At 33.2% G+C, this 16,152-nt stretch overlaps 1 protein-coding gene and 1 non-coding gene across 3 annotated transcripts; both read right to left on the bottom strand.

Annotated features, from left to right (window-relative positions):
* Window positions 1-289: 289 nt before the first annotated feature.
* Window positions 290-368, bottom strand: TRNAR-ACG (transfer RNA arginine (anticodon ACG)). Its single transcript has one exon. It is a non-coding gene; the product is annotated as a tRNA-Arg (tRNA).
* Window positions 369-1,445: 1,077 nt separating this feature from the next.
* LOC137818948 (ribose-phosphate pyrophosphokinase 1) lies at window positions 1,446-13,907 on the bottom strand. 2 transcript variants are annotated; one of them, XM_068622612.1, is made up of 9 exons: window positions 13,728-13,907; window positions 13,463-13,648; window positions 8,931-9,179; window positions 7,507-7,650; window positions 6,487-6,654; window positions 5,671-5,740; window positions 4,455-4,536; window positions 3,240-3,399; window positions 1,446-1,718 (listed from the first exon to the last, which is right to left on the bottom strand). In XM_068622612.1, the coding sequence occupies exons 1-9, from the start codon at window positions 13,833-13,835 to the stop codon at window positions 1,491-1,493; spliced, it is 1,395 nt and encodes a 464-aa protein (XP_068478713.1). In that variant the 5' UTR covers window positions 13,836-13,907; the 3' UTR covers window positions 1,446-1,490. The 2 variants fall into 2 exon arrangements, with proteins under 2 accessions (XP_068478713.1, XP_068478714.1); XM_068622613.1 differs by lacking the exon at window positions 1,446-1,718 and adding an exon at window positions 2,575-2,860.
* Window positions 13,908-16,152: the final 2,245 nt, after the last annotated feature.

Below are 16,152 nucleotides of genomic sequence, written 5' to 3'. Positions count from 1 at the left end.
AACGTGTATAGTTATCACTTTAACATTCAATGCACAATAAACCTTACAAAAATTACAAAGTTCTTTCAACACGACTAAAACACCGTTACCACTAATACAAAAATATACGAAAAATGTGTTTTGATTCCTTATAATTTCAAACAATTTAGGTGTTAGTTCCTATTCTTTTAAGTTAATGAATTTGGTCTCAAATTTTACAAAATATAAGTTCCATAGCTTTGGGTCCACTAGCCCGATCATGATTTTCCTACCCCCAGAGGGAAAAATCCTTCCCTTTTTTGGCCGGTTGTGGGCGAGGAGGGATTCGAACCCCCGACACCGTGGTTCGTAGCCACGTGCTCTAATCCTCTGAGCTACAGGCCCCACCCCGTCATCTCCACTGGATATCTGTTCCCCGGAGTATCCTAAAAAATGGGAACCTTAGCTCTTGTTCTTTCAGGTTAACGGTGTTAGTGTTGTTGAAATCCCATTGAGATTTAAAATATAGTTTTAAATAGTTATAAATTGTCACAAAATATATAATGTTTAAACTTAAAAAAAATTGATGGCTTTTAACTACCACAACATAATCTATTTGTTTTATGTAGTTTCTTATTTTTCTTTCTATGAAAACCATCATAGATCAAACAATAATGTAATCAAAACTATGTAAAAATAACATGAGCACAAAAAATTTAAAATTATCATTATCGTTGAAACATAAACTTTTCTCATTATTCATCACCATCCAAACAAATAGAAACAAAATCTTTATGATGGAAATTTCTTACAAGGTGTTGATGTCAATCATTGCATGATAGTGAAAAATTTAACTTGACAAGGTTACTCATAACATTCGTGACACTAAAGATACTAAAGTTGGATGTAGCAATGCACATGTCAAGATCAAAATGAATGTCTTAACGATGAAGATGTTGTTCTACATATGGTGAGAAAACACATTACAAATGGAGTCTATGGTCAAAAGCAAATAAACTCAACATCATGACAATATTCCAAAGCTTTTTAGTTTTAAAGAATGAAATTTGTATATACCACTTCAATGAGAAGAGTAAACATTACTGGATTTATGATAAGTGAGATAGAATGAAGGTTTCAAGATAATTTGAAAATAATGCATTATTGGATTTTGAATGTTTGTTAAATAGCAAGTTTTTGTGTCTCAAGTGATCCTTAATGCAATGCATTTTAGTGGTGAAAATCTAAGGTACCTTTACATACCCAGATCACTATACGTAATTGAGATACTAGAGGCAAACTCAAACAAAACTTCAATTGTTGAACACTAATCGGGGTATTGTACTTCAAATTTGGAAAAAAATTGACAGCTTTTGGTTTAGGATTTAGGATTTTTAGTGTAAATACTAGGGCAGTCTAAAGCTATAAGTAAATGATGATCAAGATTTGGGGCTTAAAATGGTAAAAATTTGTAGGGAAAAAACACAAATCAGTACATATCACCGATAAAGATAATTGAGAGGGGAAGAAATTCACTTGTTCAACATGCACACAACACACAGAAATATTATTGCACAATACAGTCCTACAACACAAAGCAAAATCAAAGCCGTTCTTCTCTCAGGAACTAGTTTCTTCTGCATGTTGCAAACTTCTTTTCTTGTCACTTCTTGTTCTTGCTTAGTCTCATCACCACATTCCTCTTCTACGTTCTCCTCTACATCATCTACCCGTTTAAAAAATTTGCACGAGTTGGGTTTCTACAAAATCAGAGACAATTTCAATTACCTCTAATACAAATTTCACAAACAAAAGACAAAAGACAAAATTTCAATTAGGACATCCCACTGCTTAATGAACACTGACCCCATTAGTCTCGTCACGATGAACCTTGATGAATCCTTTGTCTTAGTTAATTAGTTAAAAAAGAATTGCATTCAAACAAAACTTGTATATTTCCACCTAGTCAAGTGAATATATGTGACATGTTGAGTAATACGATGTTAGCTATATAAGCAAAAGGATTTATAACATCATTTATGACAAGAACAAGAGTGACTATTTATAATCTATGGGAACTAAAAAAACTTGAAATTTTTTAATTTAAGAAAAAACAAACTTGATCTAAATATGAGAAATCAAAGAAACATTTGAAAAGGACAATTATATCTAGCAATTAACTGTTCCACTAAAAAAAAGTAGTTAACAGTTAACCTTTACATTTTATAAAGCAACTGTATAAAAATTGCATTCTGGTTGTGGCAGAGGCTCACTTCCCTTCAGAGAAAAAAATTTAAAACAGGAATCACTGTAGAGTCCCTCAGTTCCGACAAACAACTGTGTGCAACCAACATGTCCGCAGTTTGACAGGAAACAATAGAACAAGGAGTCCACAGAATTTTTCCCTTTGAATAATCAGGCTCACTTTAATTCTTTGCATTTAAAAAAGTCAATAAAATAAGGTTAAAAGTTTTTTTTCGACGGTAACTAATGTTAAAACTTAAAATCATGCAATCTCTCTCTCTTTACATATATACACACACACATATATTATCATATGCTTGAGCGGGTTTGATTTGAATCTATGAATACAGAATAGCCACACAATACCAACGATGGGGTAAAATTCACCATTTTTTACTTAAAAATCTGTACTCAACGAAAAAGAAAGACGCCATGCGACTTCCAGTGTGGATTTCCAATACACCTATAATGTATTTTGTACGTACAAAAAACTCAAGAAACAGCTCTCTATAAGGGTATCCTTAAACATAAAGCTTTCACTATAATAGGACTTTACAATTCTGCCGCTTGTTACCACAGTGTCATAAGCTGGAACGTGCACACCAATGATACAAATTGTTCAATCAATGCCCAAACTTGAATAAGGTTCAATTCCACCCTGACAAGGAAGATAAAAAAGAAAAAGGAAAAAGAAAAAATTTGCAACATAAATCTCTACCTTTGGCACCACTCTATCCCATACTAAAGTAAAACTTGAAGCTTAACAGAAGTTTTGTTTGACAAAAGTGAAAAGGCTAGCATACTAATCTATTATTAGAAATGAAATCTAACCACCAGACATGCGATTATGAATACAATCTAGTGATGAACAGGAAGAGCCAATGCTATGTAAAACAATTAATTTTTTATTAATTTATTTGAAAAAATATATGTACGCAAGGATGCATGTGCATGAGTACTGAGGATGGTCTCGTTTTCTCTATCTCATGAATAAGAAATAACCAACTAAACTTATTTTACAGAAATATGCTACTCACTGAGCAATCATCATGAACTCGCCATACAGTCTCGCCCAGAAGGTTTGCCACCGACAGTACAGTTAATTGGGGGAAATAGTTCTGTTCTGCCACTGGAATTGTGTTAGTTATGATAACTTCTTGAAACAAACCGCTTGATAACCTCTCTATAGCAGGAGGACTGCAAAGACAACAACGATGCATAAGTCATGAGAAAAAATAGCCTTACATGAAGACATATAATTGTACGTTTGTGCTATTAACAGTCACTGCAATACATACTTCATATATCTATTAATGACATGTCACGGGAAAAGAGGAGAACAAACTTTGGAAATCTTTTCTATCTCCATAAATACAAATAATTTTCTATCCACAGGAAAACTGAGGCTCCCACCACCCCACAATAGAGGCAAAAGGGCTTTTACAGCTTTCAAATCTACCCAAGCACCCACTTATGCTAAAGGAAAAGAAAAGGTGTGTACAGAGACAGAATATAAAGAAAAATCATTAGGAAGGTTGAATGAGTAAGCCAACTTCCTCGGGAGAAGAAATAATCCTTGTTTCGTCCATCCATTTTTTTTTGTGTGTGATAAAATATAGGCCACGTTGGACAAGAGAAAGCTGAATGAGATAGTTCCCTCCGCCCAAGAAATACTCACTTACTAAAAGATTTCTAGGCCACTTAGATCAGTTAATCATCAAATGAGAAACCAACAGTGTAATACTTCTTGGCTTTCAAATTCAAAGGAAATACACAATGCAAATTGCACAAGGCACAACAGCAACAGGACACAAAACAAGTAGTACATGAAAGGTAATAATAGAATAAATAGTTAGTTAGTAAGTTGATGCTGGAATAATTGGAAAAGTAAGGAATGTTGCCTCATAAGAAAAGGGATTGACTGGGGGATTTTATCCTGTGATGAGGGGAAACTCAGATTGTTGTGGGAGAGTCCATGCCTCTCGAAAGTCCTTGAATAATTTGTATTCTTTTGTGTTAATAGAAACTTCTTTTTCTATAATTCTAATCCCATTTCTATTACTATGTAGGTTTTTTGTGTGTAGGGGATGTTTAAAACAGCTAGCGTCCCCTATATATGCCAAGATAATGAAACAAAGAACTCAATCAAAAGTTCAAGGAGAACAATCTGTTGATAATTGGACCTTGTTACCACAAAATGTCATCATAGAAGTGTTTTGCAACAAACCATTTATATGTGGCATACATTATACCTGAAAACAGCATGCGTGGTACATGCATAGACTTCCCTTGCCCCTTCTTGATGCAACAGAGCTGCACCTTTGGCAATAGTCCCTACAAGACAGTCAAATTTCATTCAGAACAATTGGTAAGACAAACAAGACATACCATGCTGAATAGAAAGAATACATAAACAAACAAAACACTTAGAAGTGTAAGCTATCCATTTTGACAATAAATTTCACCTAAAAATAATTACCACAAAAGAATAGACTGGTATGTACTCTACCAAGGAACTAACTCTTTGAAGTTTAAGCTGTGCTAGATACAGAGCCAGTAATAACTTTTCATGTCTAACATGGCCACTAAAGCAAAAGCCTATTACACTCAAAACATTGGACAAGGAACAGACCTAGAAAATACACCATGTTATATTCTAAAACTAAACGTGAAGATAGAAACATTGATGCCAATGTCAAGGAATGAAAAGAAAAAGGGCGTCACAACATCAAATACAGCTGAATTCTTTCTGATTCTCTTGTTTTAACTCCAACCATGATAATGTCTTTTAGAAGAGAGGTATAACACAAATTTGAACCCGTCCCCACAATTATTGTTCAAACCCGTCCTGATTTTCATGGACAAGGTTATCAAACTCGAGAATCTACCTAAAACCATGGGAGATCTGTGAACTCGTCGATTCGTAAACCCGACTTGTAGACTCATAAAAAGTCTATTTCATATAAAAATTTAATAAAAAAGATAAATATTGATGACACTCATTCCACAGTCCGTAAACCCCACTTGTAGACTCATAAAGAGTCTATTTCATATAAAAATTTAATAAAAAAGATAAATATTCATGACACCAATTCCACAGTATTGAAATAAATAAGTTCATATAGAATGGGTGACAGCGAGCGTCGACAATGTGAGAATGAAAATGAAAAACCCAAATGAAATGCGAACAAACACAATCCATGTATGAAACGAAATAAAACCCTAAATCCACACACTAAGCGAAACGACCTGTGTTTGGGTCATTTTGGGCTTTTCTTGAAAACTCATACACCATTTACCAAGAAAAATAACAAAACTACTCCATTTTACTTGAAAAAACATAATTGGGAGAGAAGAAGGGAGGAAAAAGCAATTGCACAAGAATTGGAAACAAATCAAAGTGACTAAAAGGATCAGAGACAAACTATCATTATTTGCACTAGCACATAGAGAGTTTTGCTGACTTACCAGCAGTATCAATCATGTCATCTACCATAACTGCTACCTTTCCCCTTACATCACCTATCAAATTCATCACCTGCAAGATGAGATTCACCCAATCACAACAAAAATCCATTTTAGTTTAGAACTATAGTTTAAAAACTATGATTTATCATCAATTGTAAGGAATAATATTGGTCAGTGGCCACCCCTCAAAGGTCTTAAGCATTTTTTAAAACTCAAACTTGTCTGGTAACTGGTTTGGGTCTTACCACAAGTTCGGACTGGATTGAACTGCCCCAAAATGCTCAATCAGGGAAGCCCACAGACAAACCAGCAAACCAAACTTGATTCTGGTTATTAAAAACCAACTATCTACAAACATTTTTTATCACAAATGACGTTTGGGAGGGAAATGCAAGGTAAGTGGCTACAACTTCAGAGTTAACTTATTTGTGCAAAACTACTGTGATTTTTAAAACATCATTTCAAATATAACTACTATGTCATTTAGTTCAAACATTGGCCAACCTGATTATATATTGTCCGGGGCCGGATTTTAAATAGTTGGTCTTAACATATGTGACAATTTAACATGATCTGAAAAATAGCAAAGATATCAATCATCTTACAAGTGAAAACAACCAAGAGTCTTGTTATTTGTATATTTCACTCTACCAAAAGTCTTATTTCATGCTAAAAATTCTAAATTTTTCGTGTAACATAACTAAATTTAAATTAACTAATTCTGTATATTTCAAGCTACCAAGAGCCTTATTTTGAGTCATTGAATCTGAACCCTTTTAGTCGAGATATCTAAACTCAAATTACGAAGAATCATACCTCTGCAACATTATGCCCATGACGCCTTTTATCAACAATAGCTAAGGGGGCATCAGATAACTTTTTGGCAAAAGCACGTGCTCTGGCAACCCCACCAACATCTGGCGAGACAACTACCAAATCATCTGAGCAAATAGTTTTGCTGGCAAGGTAATCAAGAATGACAGGCTGGCAGTGGCATAAAAGAACATACGATTAACCAATGACCCAATTACATTAACAGTTTCAAGTTAAGAACTACAGGTTAATCCATGATTAATAAAATCCAATAGAAAGTGAACATATCATTATATCTCCAAATATTTTTACAGAAAACGACAGGAACCAAATTGAATTCTATATGTTTTTTCCTAGAATAGTCTAATACTGCACTGCACTACTAGAAATCCTCCAAGAACATCAATTTAAAACCCAACCATAAACAAACCCACCTACATTTTGCAGTTAAACATTCATTTTATGGACAAACTGAAAAGTAGCATAGGCAAAATACTTCTTATTATTGCCACTAATCACAACAAACATCATTACAATTAGATATTGCCATTAGGATAAAAATTTGTTTAATCTAACCTACCCCAGCACAACACGTGACACAATAAAATTGCATGAAAGGGTCTCCATACCAAAATTTATGTAGAACAACAAATAACCCAGAAGAAATATCTTGGGGGTAGCTCAAAGGTTTATTAACAAGAGAACAAAGTATGCAAGTCATCAGAGTCCATGTGTGATTGAACAGAGAAAAAAAAAATTAGAAGATTTCTATACATCTAAAAAAAACAAGATTTAAAGTTTCTTCATGACAAACTTAAATTATCATATAATTATAAACAATAAAATTAGCATATCACCAGAAGGGTATCATTTGAGCCCAGAATTGAGATGCACCGATAAAACAAATATTGAACTGACCATACAAATATACCGAATATCCAAAGAATGTTTGTTTGAGTTTAATAGATTAAAAAGATTTATTCTTCCAAGCCATTATATGGTAATGACATAATATCTCGTTACCTGTCCATACACATGATCAACTGGAATATCAAAATAGCCCATTGATTGCCCAGAATGAAGATCACAGGCAAGTACACGATTTGCACCCGCTTCTGTAATTAAATTTGCTACAAGCTTTGCAGCAATTGATTCACGCCCTTGAGTCTGAAACAGTAGTTGAAGAGCATCTTATACTCAAATTGAATTTGGAAGTTTGACATTTTCAGTGAATGTTGAATCTCCATTGTGACAACTTTTCTATAGCACTATACAAGTAAAACCAGGTAACATCATTTCAACCAAACTAAGATGCACATGTACACCAAAATGACTAATATATTCTTATTATAAACATGTTTCATACGTATACTCATATGATATGGCTCTCAGTCACTTTCTCAAAGAGAAAGTCAAGTTCGAGAAAATATATACAAGGTCCTCCAATTAACTACATGTGTTACTAGCTTGGTGACCGTTAGAATCTTGTAGAATGAATCCTATAGATATAGATATAGATATAGTAACTGATGATATTAGAATCATTTTATATGATTAATTAGCTTGATTCTATATTTTTCCGTTATTAGCCAGAAAAAAGGTAACCGGAAATTATGTTAAAATCTAGGAAAGAAACATTGGAATTGAAACTGTGTTTTTTGAGACATACTGCACATGAGAAAAAGGAATCAATACAATAAATTGAGGAGATTTGATACCTTCAAACAACAAAGATATGATATAGGATACATAAAAATGTTCCTAATAATACATATATAATCTAGATATTTTTTATTATATTGGATCAACACCTTATTTATATAATTATAACATTCTACACTCATGTTCCATCCCATATAAATTGAATAACTTCGTAGTGGTCTAAACACACGGAATTCATCATTTGCCTTCTCGGTTCTCTCTTTTCAACAAATGCTTTAAAAAAACAAAGAAATTATTTACACCAAAATAATCTATACCAAAAATTCATTTCATGTAACAGTTTAAGCTTTTGGCAGAGTTGGTGAATGATGATTGACAGAAAATTTATCAGTATAAGAAATGTATTCTTCTTTGGGCGTATTCCCAATTGAGAAAAAGAAACCAATGCAAAGGAATGAAGTAGTTATCAATATTAGAATTGTCACAAATTGCAATAACTGATAGAATGTGGGTCGTATTCAAAGGTTAAGCAGCTTCAGATAGCCTTATGTAATAATTCATTTTTACAGATTATTTAATATGATCTACTCTAAGTGTACCATATGTCTTTAGAAAACTGACATATTCTGGTGTAAGTAACAAAAAGCATATGTAAGTAACAGAATTTGTTTAAGTAACAAAAAGCACAATTTCAAGACATGCCAGGGGGGAAATATGGTGGATGAGAAGGACAAATTTCATCACAAACAATAATTATTTATGCATATGTAAGCTGATAAACAGACCTTTCTATCAGCTCTGGCATATCCAAAATACGGAATGACAGCAGTAATATTTTTGGCTGAAGCTCTCCTGCAAGCGTCAATCATTATGAGAAGCTCCATAAGATTCTCATTTGCAGGAGGACATGTGGGCTGCACAAGAAACACATCACACCCCCTCACACTCTCTTGGAGCTGGACATATATCTCACCATCAGCAAAGCGCTTTATCTTAATTTTTCCGAGCTCCAGACCCAGGTAGCACGCAATTTCCTACTTAAATACATACAAGTCAAACATTTAAGTCAATTATTAAAGACTAACTTGTGTATAACATTAGACTTCAAATATTAATACACAAAACTATATTCAAGGAGTACTATATGCACTCATTACTAACCAAACTGACTGTTTCCATTTTACATAAATAAAATAAAAAATAGAAAACAAAAGGAAATGGAAAAAATAGAGTGGTATTTGTTTTATGGCACATTTACTTGTTTTTTTTTTCATTTTCTGTTTTCATTTTTGATAACAACTGTCACTTTGTTTTTAAACTATTTCCTATTTTTAAATATTAGAACAAGAAGCAAGAAAACAAAACAAAAAGTTGTTTTCAATGTTTATTGTACAGATCTTTAAAAACACGATACACATTAAAAACAAGGAAACAATCAAAAAGTGAAAACAACTTAATCTTGGAAACATAAAACAAAGTGATCTCTCTGTAATTAATTATTATAAACAAAAATATATCAAATGAAAAAAAAAAGACTTACTCTAAGCTAGACAATTCATTTCAGCGAAATATCATGCTAATCAGAATTACAGAGTAGTTTATTCTTACAATATTAAAACAAATTTATGAATTAGTTTGTGCAAAAAATTCCATACACAGCTAAGTTTTTTTTTCATTTTAATAGTGTCAATGTAAAAATTTGAGTACTACAGCAATTACGCAAAAAAGACATTATTTTATTGATATGCAAGTATATGATAGTGTAAAAAAACTTCAGCTAACTTTAGATTGACAAAAAAGGATGAAACAAAGGATAACGAAATGACATTGGCAGAAACAGTTTAATAGTCTAACATAAGATGGAACGAAATGAAACCTATCTATTGTTAAAATGTAATGTTATTTTATTATTATTTCTTTTTGTACATACCCAGCTTTAAGGTTAGTGTTTAAGGTAAGTGCATTGCCCTATTTTATAACTCCTATATATACATCAATGAAAAGCACAACAGTGTAGGTTGAATACACTGTTTTTCCTCCATCTTATTTATTCAAGTATTGTCGACCAGTATCTATTATATTTCTATCTCGATCTCAGTCATCCAATACCTACTTTTGTGGTTCACTGCAGGTACTCTCCTTCACAGGCAATTTTGTTCGAGACACAGTTGTGTATTAAATATGCAATACCTCATTTTATTGCCCAATTTGGCAGGCATGGGATTAAATCAGGTTATTATTTACTAATCTCCTTATGTTCCATTGGTATTGAGTTCAGAACACAGTCCATGAAAGTAATATATTTCCACGTGTTAGAAAATCAAGCAGACAAATCATGGTTATTGTTTAATTGTCAAGTCAACTACTAAACAAACACATGCTTACTCCTAACCAATTGATTTTATTCACTTCCCAAGCAAACTAAGATCTTTGGTGTGACACCACAGTAACCTATTCTCTTTATTGCAAACTTTTATCACATGGACCTACCAAAGTAAAACTCTAATCCTAATTACTCCTAGACTTTATTTGAATAAACTTCTCCATAAACACTTATAAGAGAGAAAATAGAGACAAAATGAATTGAGTTTCTCCTAAATCTTAAAACAACTTCTGTATTTTAACTTTTACAAAAGTTATCGCACCTAACTTATCTAAAAGTTGAGGTATCAACTTACGAAAAAATATAGGTTATCTAAACCGCTTAATTTTGATTATTAAGCCATAGATCTGTTAGTCTGTTAGTGGGTTGTTCTCTTTGTTATATATATTGTTTTACCTCCTCTTTGTATGGAACTTTTGACTTTTCAATAATAATCTTTTTCTTTTCTCCTTTCTGAATGTTCATTAAACCTCACACTCTTACATGGTATCAAGAGCATTGAATTTTTTTTTTCTCTACAACTCTTCTCTGTTATCGTCTTCATATTCATGTCTCATACGTCTTCTTTCGCTGCTTCCTCTGAAACCTCCATGCCTTCTTCTTCTTCCTCCACACAACTACACACTTTCTGTGTTCCTCTCTTTTTAAAACTTGACGACGATAACTACCTCATCTCGCAACAACAAATCCTTGCCCATGTCAGTGGACTTCAACTTTTTCATTTTCTTGACGGATCTGCTATGTCTCTGCGTTTTCTCACCACCGAAGATGCTATCACTAACAAGGTTAATCCTGCGTTTTTGGTTCATCTACAACAAGACCATCTTCTGGTATTGTGGCTTCTTGGCTCCATGACAACACCGATCTTGACAAAGATGGTAGGGTTACGCTCTGCCTCACAAATTTGGGGGAAATTACAGGTTTATTATGCTTCTCAAACCCGTGCCAAAATCTTCAAATTAAAGACGCAATAGAAGGCTCCCAAGCGTGACCGATCCATATCTACATATCTTCTTGATATTAAGAAGATTGTAGATACGCTTGCTGCAACTGGCTCGCCTCTCACTAATGAAGAACATCTTGAAGCTATTTTTTAAGGTTTATTTGAGGAATACGAATCTTTCATTACCGCCGTCACCTCCCGTCTTGATCCTTACACGATGGAAGATATTGAAGCCTTGTTGATGGCTCACGAAGAACGGCTTGAACGGCATAAAACTTAAGATCACCTTTTGCCTCAAGCACTACTCGGTCTTCATCCAACCCTATGTCTAGTAGACCCATGAATGGGTTCCATATTTCTCATAATCGTGGTTCACACCCCCCTCTTGAGACACAACAACAATAAACATTTTAATGGCCCTCGTCCTCCTCTCAAGAATTCTTGGATTGCTTCTTCCGTGCCCAATTCGTCTTTCTCCGCTCGCGTTCAGTGCCAACTATGTCAAAAGTTTGGCCATACGGCTCTGGAGTGTTGGCATTGTTTTGACACTAATCTTTCTTCTCATATTAATGCTAATTCTTCTCAATTTTATTCTTCAGATAATGATTCTGGTGAGCCATCTTTGCTGGGCACTCCATCTACTCTTAGTGACCCTCTTTGGTACCCAGATAGTGGTGCTACCCATCATATAACCCATGACAGTAATATCTTCTCTTCTAAAACTCCCTACACTGGATCTGAAATGGTTCAACTGGGTAATGGACAGGTATGCATATAAGTCACATTGGCTATACTACGTTTACAAATCCTACCACTATGACCACATTACGCTTACATAATTTGCTGCATGTTCCTTCTATAAATAAGAATCTCAAGAGTGTCTCTCAATTTGCAAAAGATAATAGTGTCTATTTTGAGTTCTTTCCTAACCACTGTTTTGTTAAAAACCAGGACACCAAGGAGATAATCCTCCAAGGAAAAGTTAAAGATGGCTTATATGTGTTTCTGACAATGCAATGTTCCCTCAAACCCTCTGTTTCCAATACCACTCTCAATCCTGCATCTTCTACGTTTCAGTTGTGGCACTCTAGGCTAGGACATGCTTCCTCTAGAATTGTTCATAATGTGATGAAACTATGTAATGTTACTGGTCACAAACGTGATTTCTTTTGTCAAACATGTGCTATAGCTAAATCTCATCAACTTCCTTTTAATGATTTCTTACTGTGTACACTACACCGCTTCAATTGGTTTTTATTGACATTTGGGGACCTTCAACTGTTTCCTCTTCTAATGGATCCAAATATTATATTGCCTTTCTTGATGCTTTTTCACAGTTATACATGGCTTTATCTTTTGCACTCAAAATCCCAAGTTATGAATGTCTTTATTCAATTTAAGTTGTATGTTGAAACTCAAACTGGTCACATTTTAAAATCAATTCAGACTGATAATGCAAAAGAATTCTTATCTCTTAAAACTTATCTTGCATCTCATGGCATTCATCACCGACTCATTTGTCCACACACATGAGCAGAATGGCTCAATTGACCGCAAACACAGGCATATAGTTTGACATGGGACTTTCTTTACTTGCTGGTGCATCTTTGCCTCTCAAATTTTGGGGTGAATCTTTCTCTTCTGCTGTTCATATTATTAACAATCTACCTACACCTGTTTTACTTAATAAAAGCCCTTATGAAACGCTGTTTTTACATAAACCAGATTATAATTTTTTAAAGGTTTTCGGTTGTGCTTGCTACCCGCTTTTAAGACCATATAATCAGCATAAGTTTGATTTTCGCTCTTCTTTGTGTTTGTTAATCGACATTAAATTCTCCTACATTCCAGACTTCCAATGACATGAACTCCAATTTCTCTTCATCATTTCATTTCCTACATCTAAACACATCCTTCCAGCATACTCGAACTCTAGTTTTCCTACTCCAGATGTCCAAAACCAAAACGAATCGTTCAAGAAGAAGCGTGACCTGAGAAAGCGCGGGATTGGCGGTGCCGGAGAATATCCTCAGACGCGTGTCGTTCCGGTTAACCAAATTCCGAATCCGCGCGTTCGGCGCCTCGACGTAGCTCGGAATCGCGTTTCCTCTGGCGGCAAACTCTCTGGCGCTCGGCCTCCCGTTCTCCAACTGCACTGCTTCTATCGCCTTGCAGCACTGAAGAAACGCGCGTTCCGTTAAAGAGATGAATAAATAGAGCGAAGAAAAGGAGAGAATCGGAAGGAGTTTCACTTACGACGGCGTTTGGAAGCGAGATGCGAGAGGTTCGGAAGAAGCGAGAAGAAGTGATCGGAGCGAAGGAAGGTGAAGGAGTGGGAGCGGAGTGAAGGTGCAGAGTGGACATGGCGTTTCGAAGTCTTTCAACACGTTGATCTATTCAGATTGTGTGGGTATCTTTATGTTTTCCTTTTTTCCATTTCATTAATTTTACCGCATTTTATAAAATTAAAAAAGAAAACAAATATTATTAAAATACTAGTCGAAACAGAGGATTCTGTGTATTCAAATTTTTTTATTTTTGTTATATTTATATATATATATATTTATATTTAATATTTAAATACATATTTATTTAAATTTATTTATTTTTTGAAATGAAAAACTTAATAAAATAACAACTAAATCAAGGCAGTTTCTTCCTGCACCCCTACATTTTTCTTCCTGCATCCCACAATGTTATGCAAAGACTAAATTGTCCCTATTATTCTTTAAAAACCCTAAAATGCACTTGAACTATATTTATTTTTTTCATTATGGATTATGGAATCCGGAGAAATTAAGGATTGGCACTTCCGGTAAAATTTTGGATCCACCAATCCGTAATTCAAAATATGCATCATTCAAAAAAAGCATTTTGGATCCATCAATCCGTAACAGAAATATGCATTTCGGATTCAAAAATCCATAATTTAAAAAAAAAAGCATTATGGATCCATGAATCCATAATAGAATTAAACTTCCGAATTCAGCAATCTGGAAATAAATAATTTATGCAAAAAAATGCTTCCAGAACACCCTCTCATCCGGGAAAAAAAAATACTCAGTTCCGGATTGCTGAATCCGTAGCACACTCCCAGATTTCTATTTCCGGTAACCACGGTATCCTTTTTCAAATAAAATATTAAGGCCAATTTCGGGATTTAGAAAATTGTGGGTGCAGGAAAAAAAATCTAGGGGTGCAGGAAGAAGAAGCCCTAAATCAAATGATTAGAGGAGGGTATTTTCTTCCTGCACCCCTACATTTTTCTTCCTGCACCCCCACAAAGTTGCGCAAACACAAAACTGTCTCTATATAAACTGTACATTTAATTTTTTTTTTTGTATTCTGGATTATGAAATCCGATAAATTTTTGGATTGACACTTTTGGTAAATTTTCAGATTGGCATATTCGGTAATCTCCCGGATTGATGCTTCCGGTATAGTGTTAATCCAAAATAAAAAAATGAAAAACATCCATAATTGAAAAAATCATTTCAGATCCACCAATTCATAATTCAAAATATGCATTTCGGATTCAGAAATCCATAATTCAAAAAAATCATTCCAGATTCACCAATCCGTAATAGAAATTAGGCTTCTGGATTCAGAAATCAATAATTTATGCAAACTTTGCTTCCAAAACACCCCCTCATCCAGAATGCAACATGATTCACTTCTGGATTGATGAATCCGTAGCACACTCCCAGATCCCGAAATTGTGGGAATCAGTTTCGAAATTTACAAAATTGTGGAGGAGGAAGAAAATTATAGGGGTGCAGGAAGAAATTTCCTTAGAAGAGATAAAATTTTAGTTTTATATAAAAAAACCTGTTAGATGTCCAAACAACTGTTTCACTTTAAATATTCCGCGTAATAAACTATTCTAAGTTTAAAATTAATTATAACAATAATTATTTATTTAATAATTACTTAAAAAATAAATAAATAAATATATTTAAAATAAAATATTAATAAAAAATAGTATAGATTTGTATATACCAAAAACACAGTTATAATTCCTTTTATAATACTTTGTTTACGCTGTTAAATACAAAATGACACTAATTATTTTTTATTTTTAAATAAATATTTAGAAAGAGTAGAATCAGAAGATGTTTTTGCAATTTCTCTTGAAAAAAAAATAAGATAATAACAAAGTTTATAGATAAAATAAATATTTTTATTACAAATAGTAAAAATATAAATAAATAATTTTATTAACATTATTATTCAAAAGGAGAACAAGATATTTTCCCCAAAAGATACCACAAATGTGTTAAAACATACAGAAAATAGCAATATCCTAAATTTGATAAATTAATCCAAATTTAGGTATAATCAAATAGTTGTTAAGTATTTATTAGCTATTATTTACAATATTAACTTCAAGTTATTTGAAATGAGGATAGAAATTAAGTACAAAATCAATCAAATATTTTTATACTCAATACTTTATTTCAATAACTAAAAATAACAAATAAACTTTATTTCAAACTAAGTTAGGATTAATCCACCATTTAATATATGTATAAAAGGCATAAGTTAACTCATGAAATAAAATAAATAAATTTAAAATATAATGCCACGTTTACAAAAAGATTATCTTATTATGCCTCTATTTATAAAATAATATCATCAAAAGTTAAATAAGTATTAAGTAACAAAATAAAATAAAGCTTAT

Source organism: Phaseolus vulgaris, chromosome 10 (assembly GCF_000499845.2).
Source record: "Phaseolus vulgaris cultivar G19833 chromosome 10, P. vulgaris v2.0, whole genome shotgun sequence".
In the NCBI taxonomy this organism is placed as follows: domain Eukaryota; kingdom Viridiplantae; phylum Streptophyta; class Magnoliopsida; order Fabales; family Fabaceae; genus Phaseolus; species Phaseolus vulgaris.
The sequence above is the reverse complement of the archived record's forward strand: the minus strand, read 5'-3'. Positions and strand labels throughout refer to the sequence as shown.

Excerpts from the sequence above, each read along its gene's own strand:
- LOC137818948 (XM_068622612.1), bottom strand. The coding sequence starts at position 13,835 with ATGTCCACTCTGCACCTTCACTCCGCTCCCACTCCTTCACCTTCCTTC. Across the intron at positions 6,655-7,506 it reads TTGATCATGTGTATGGACAG|CCTGTCATTCTTGATTACCT; the intron begins GTAACGAGATAT and ends TGCCACTGCCAG. Across the intron at positions 3,400-4,454 it reads ACCACGCATGCTGTTTTCAG|TCCTCCTGCTATAGAGAGGT; the intron begins GTATAATGTATG and ends TTGTCTTTGCAG.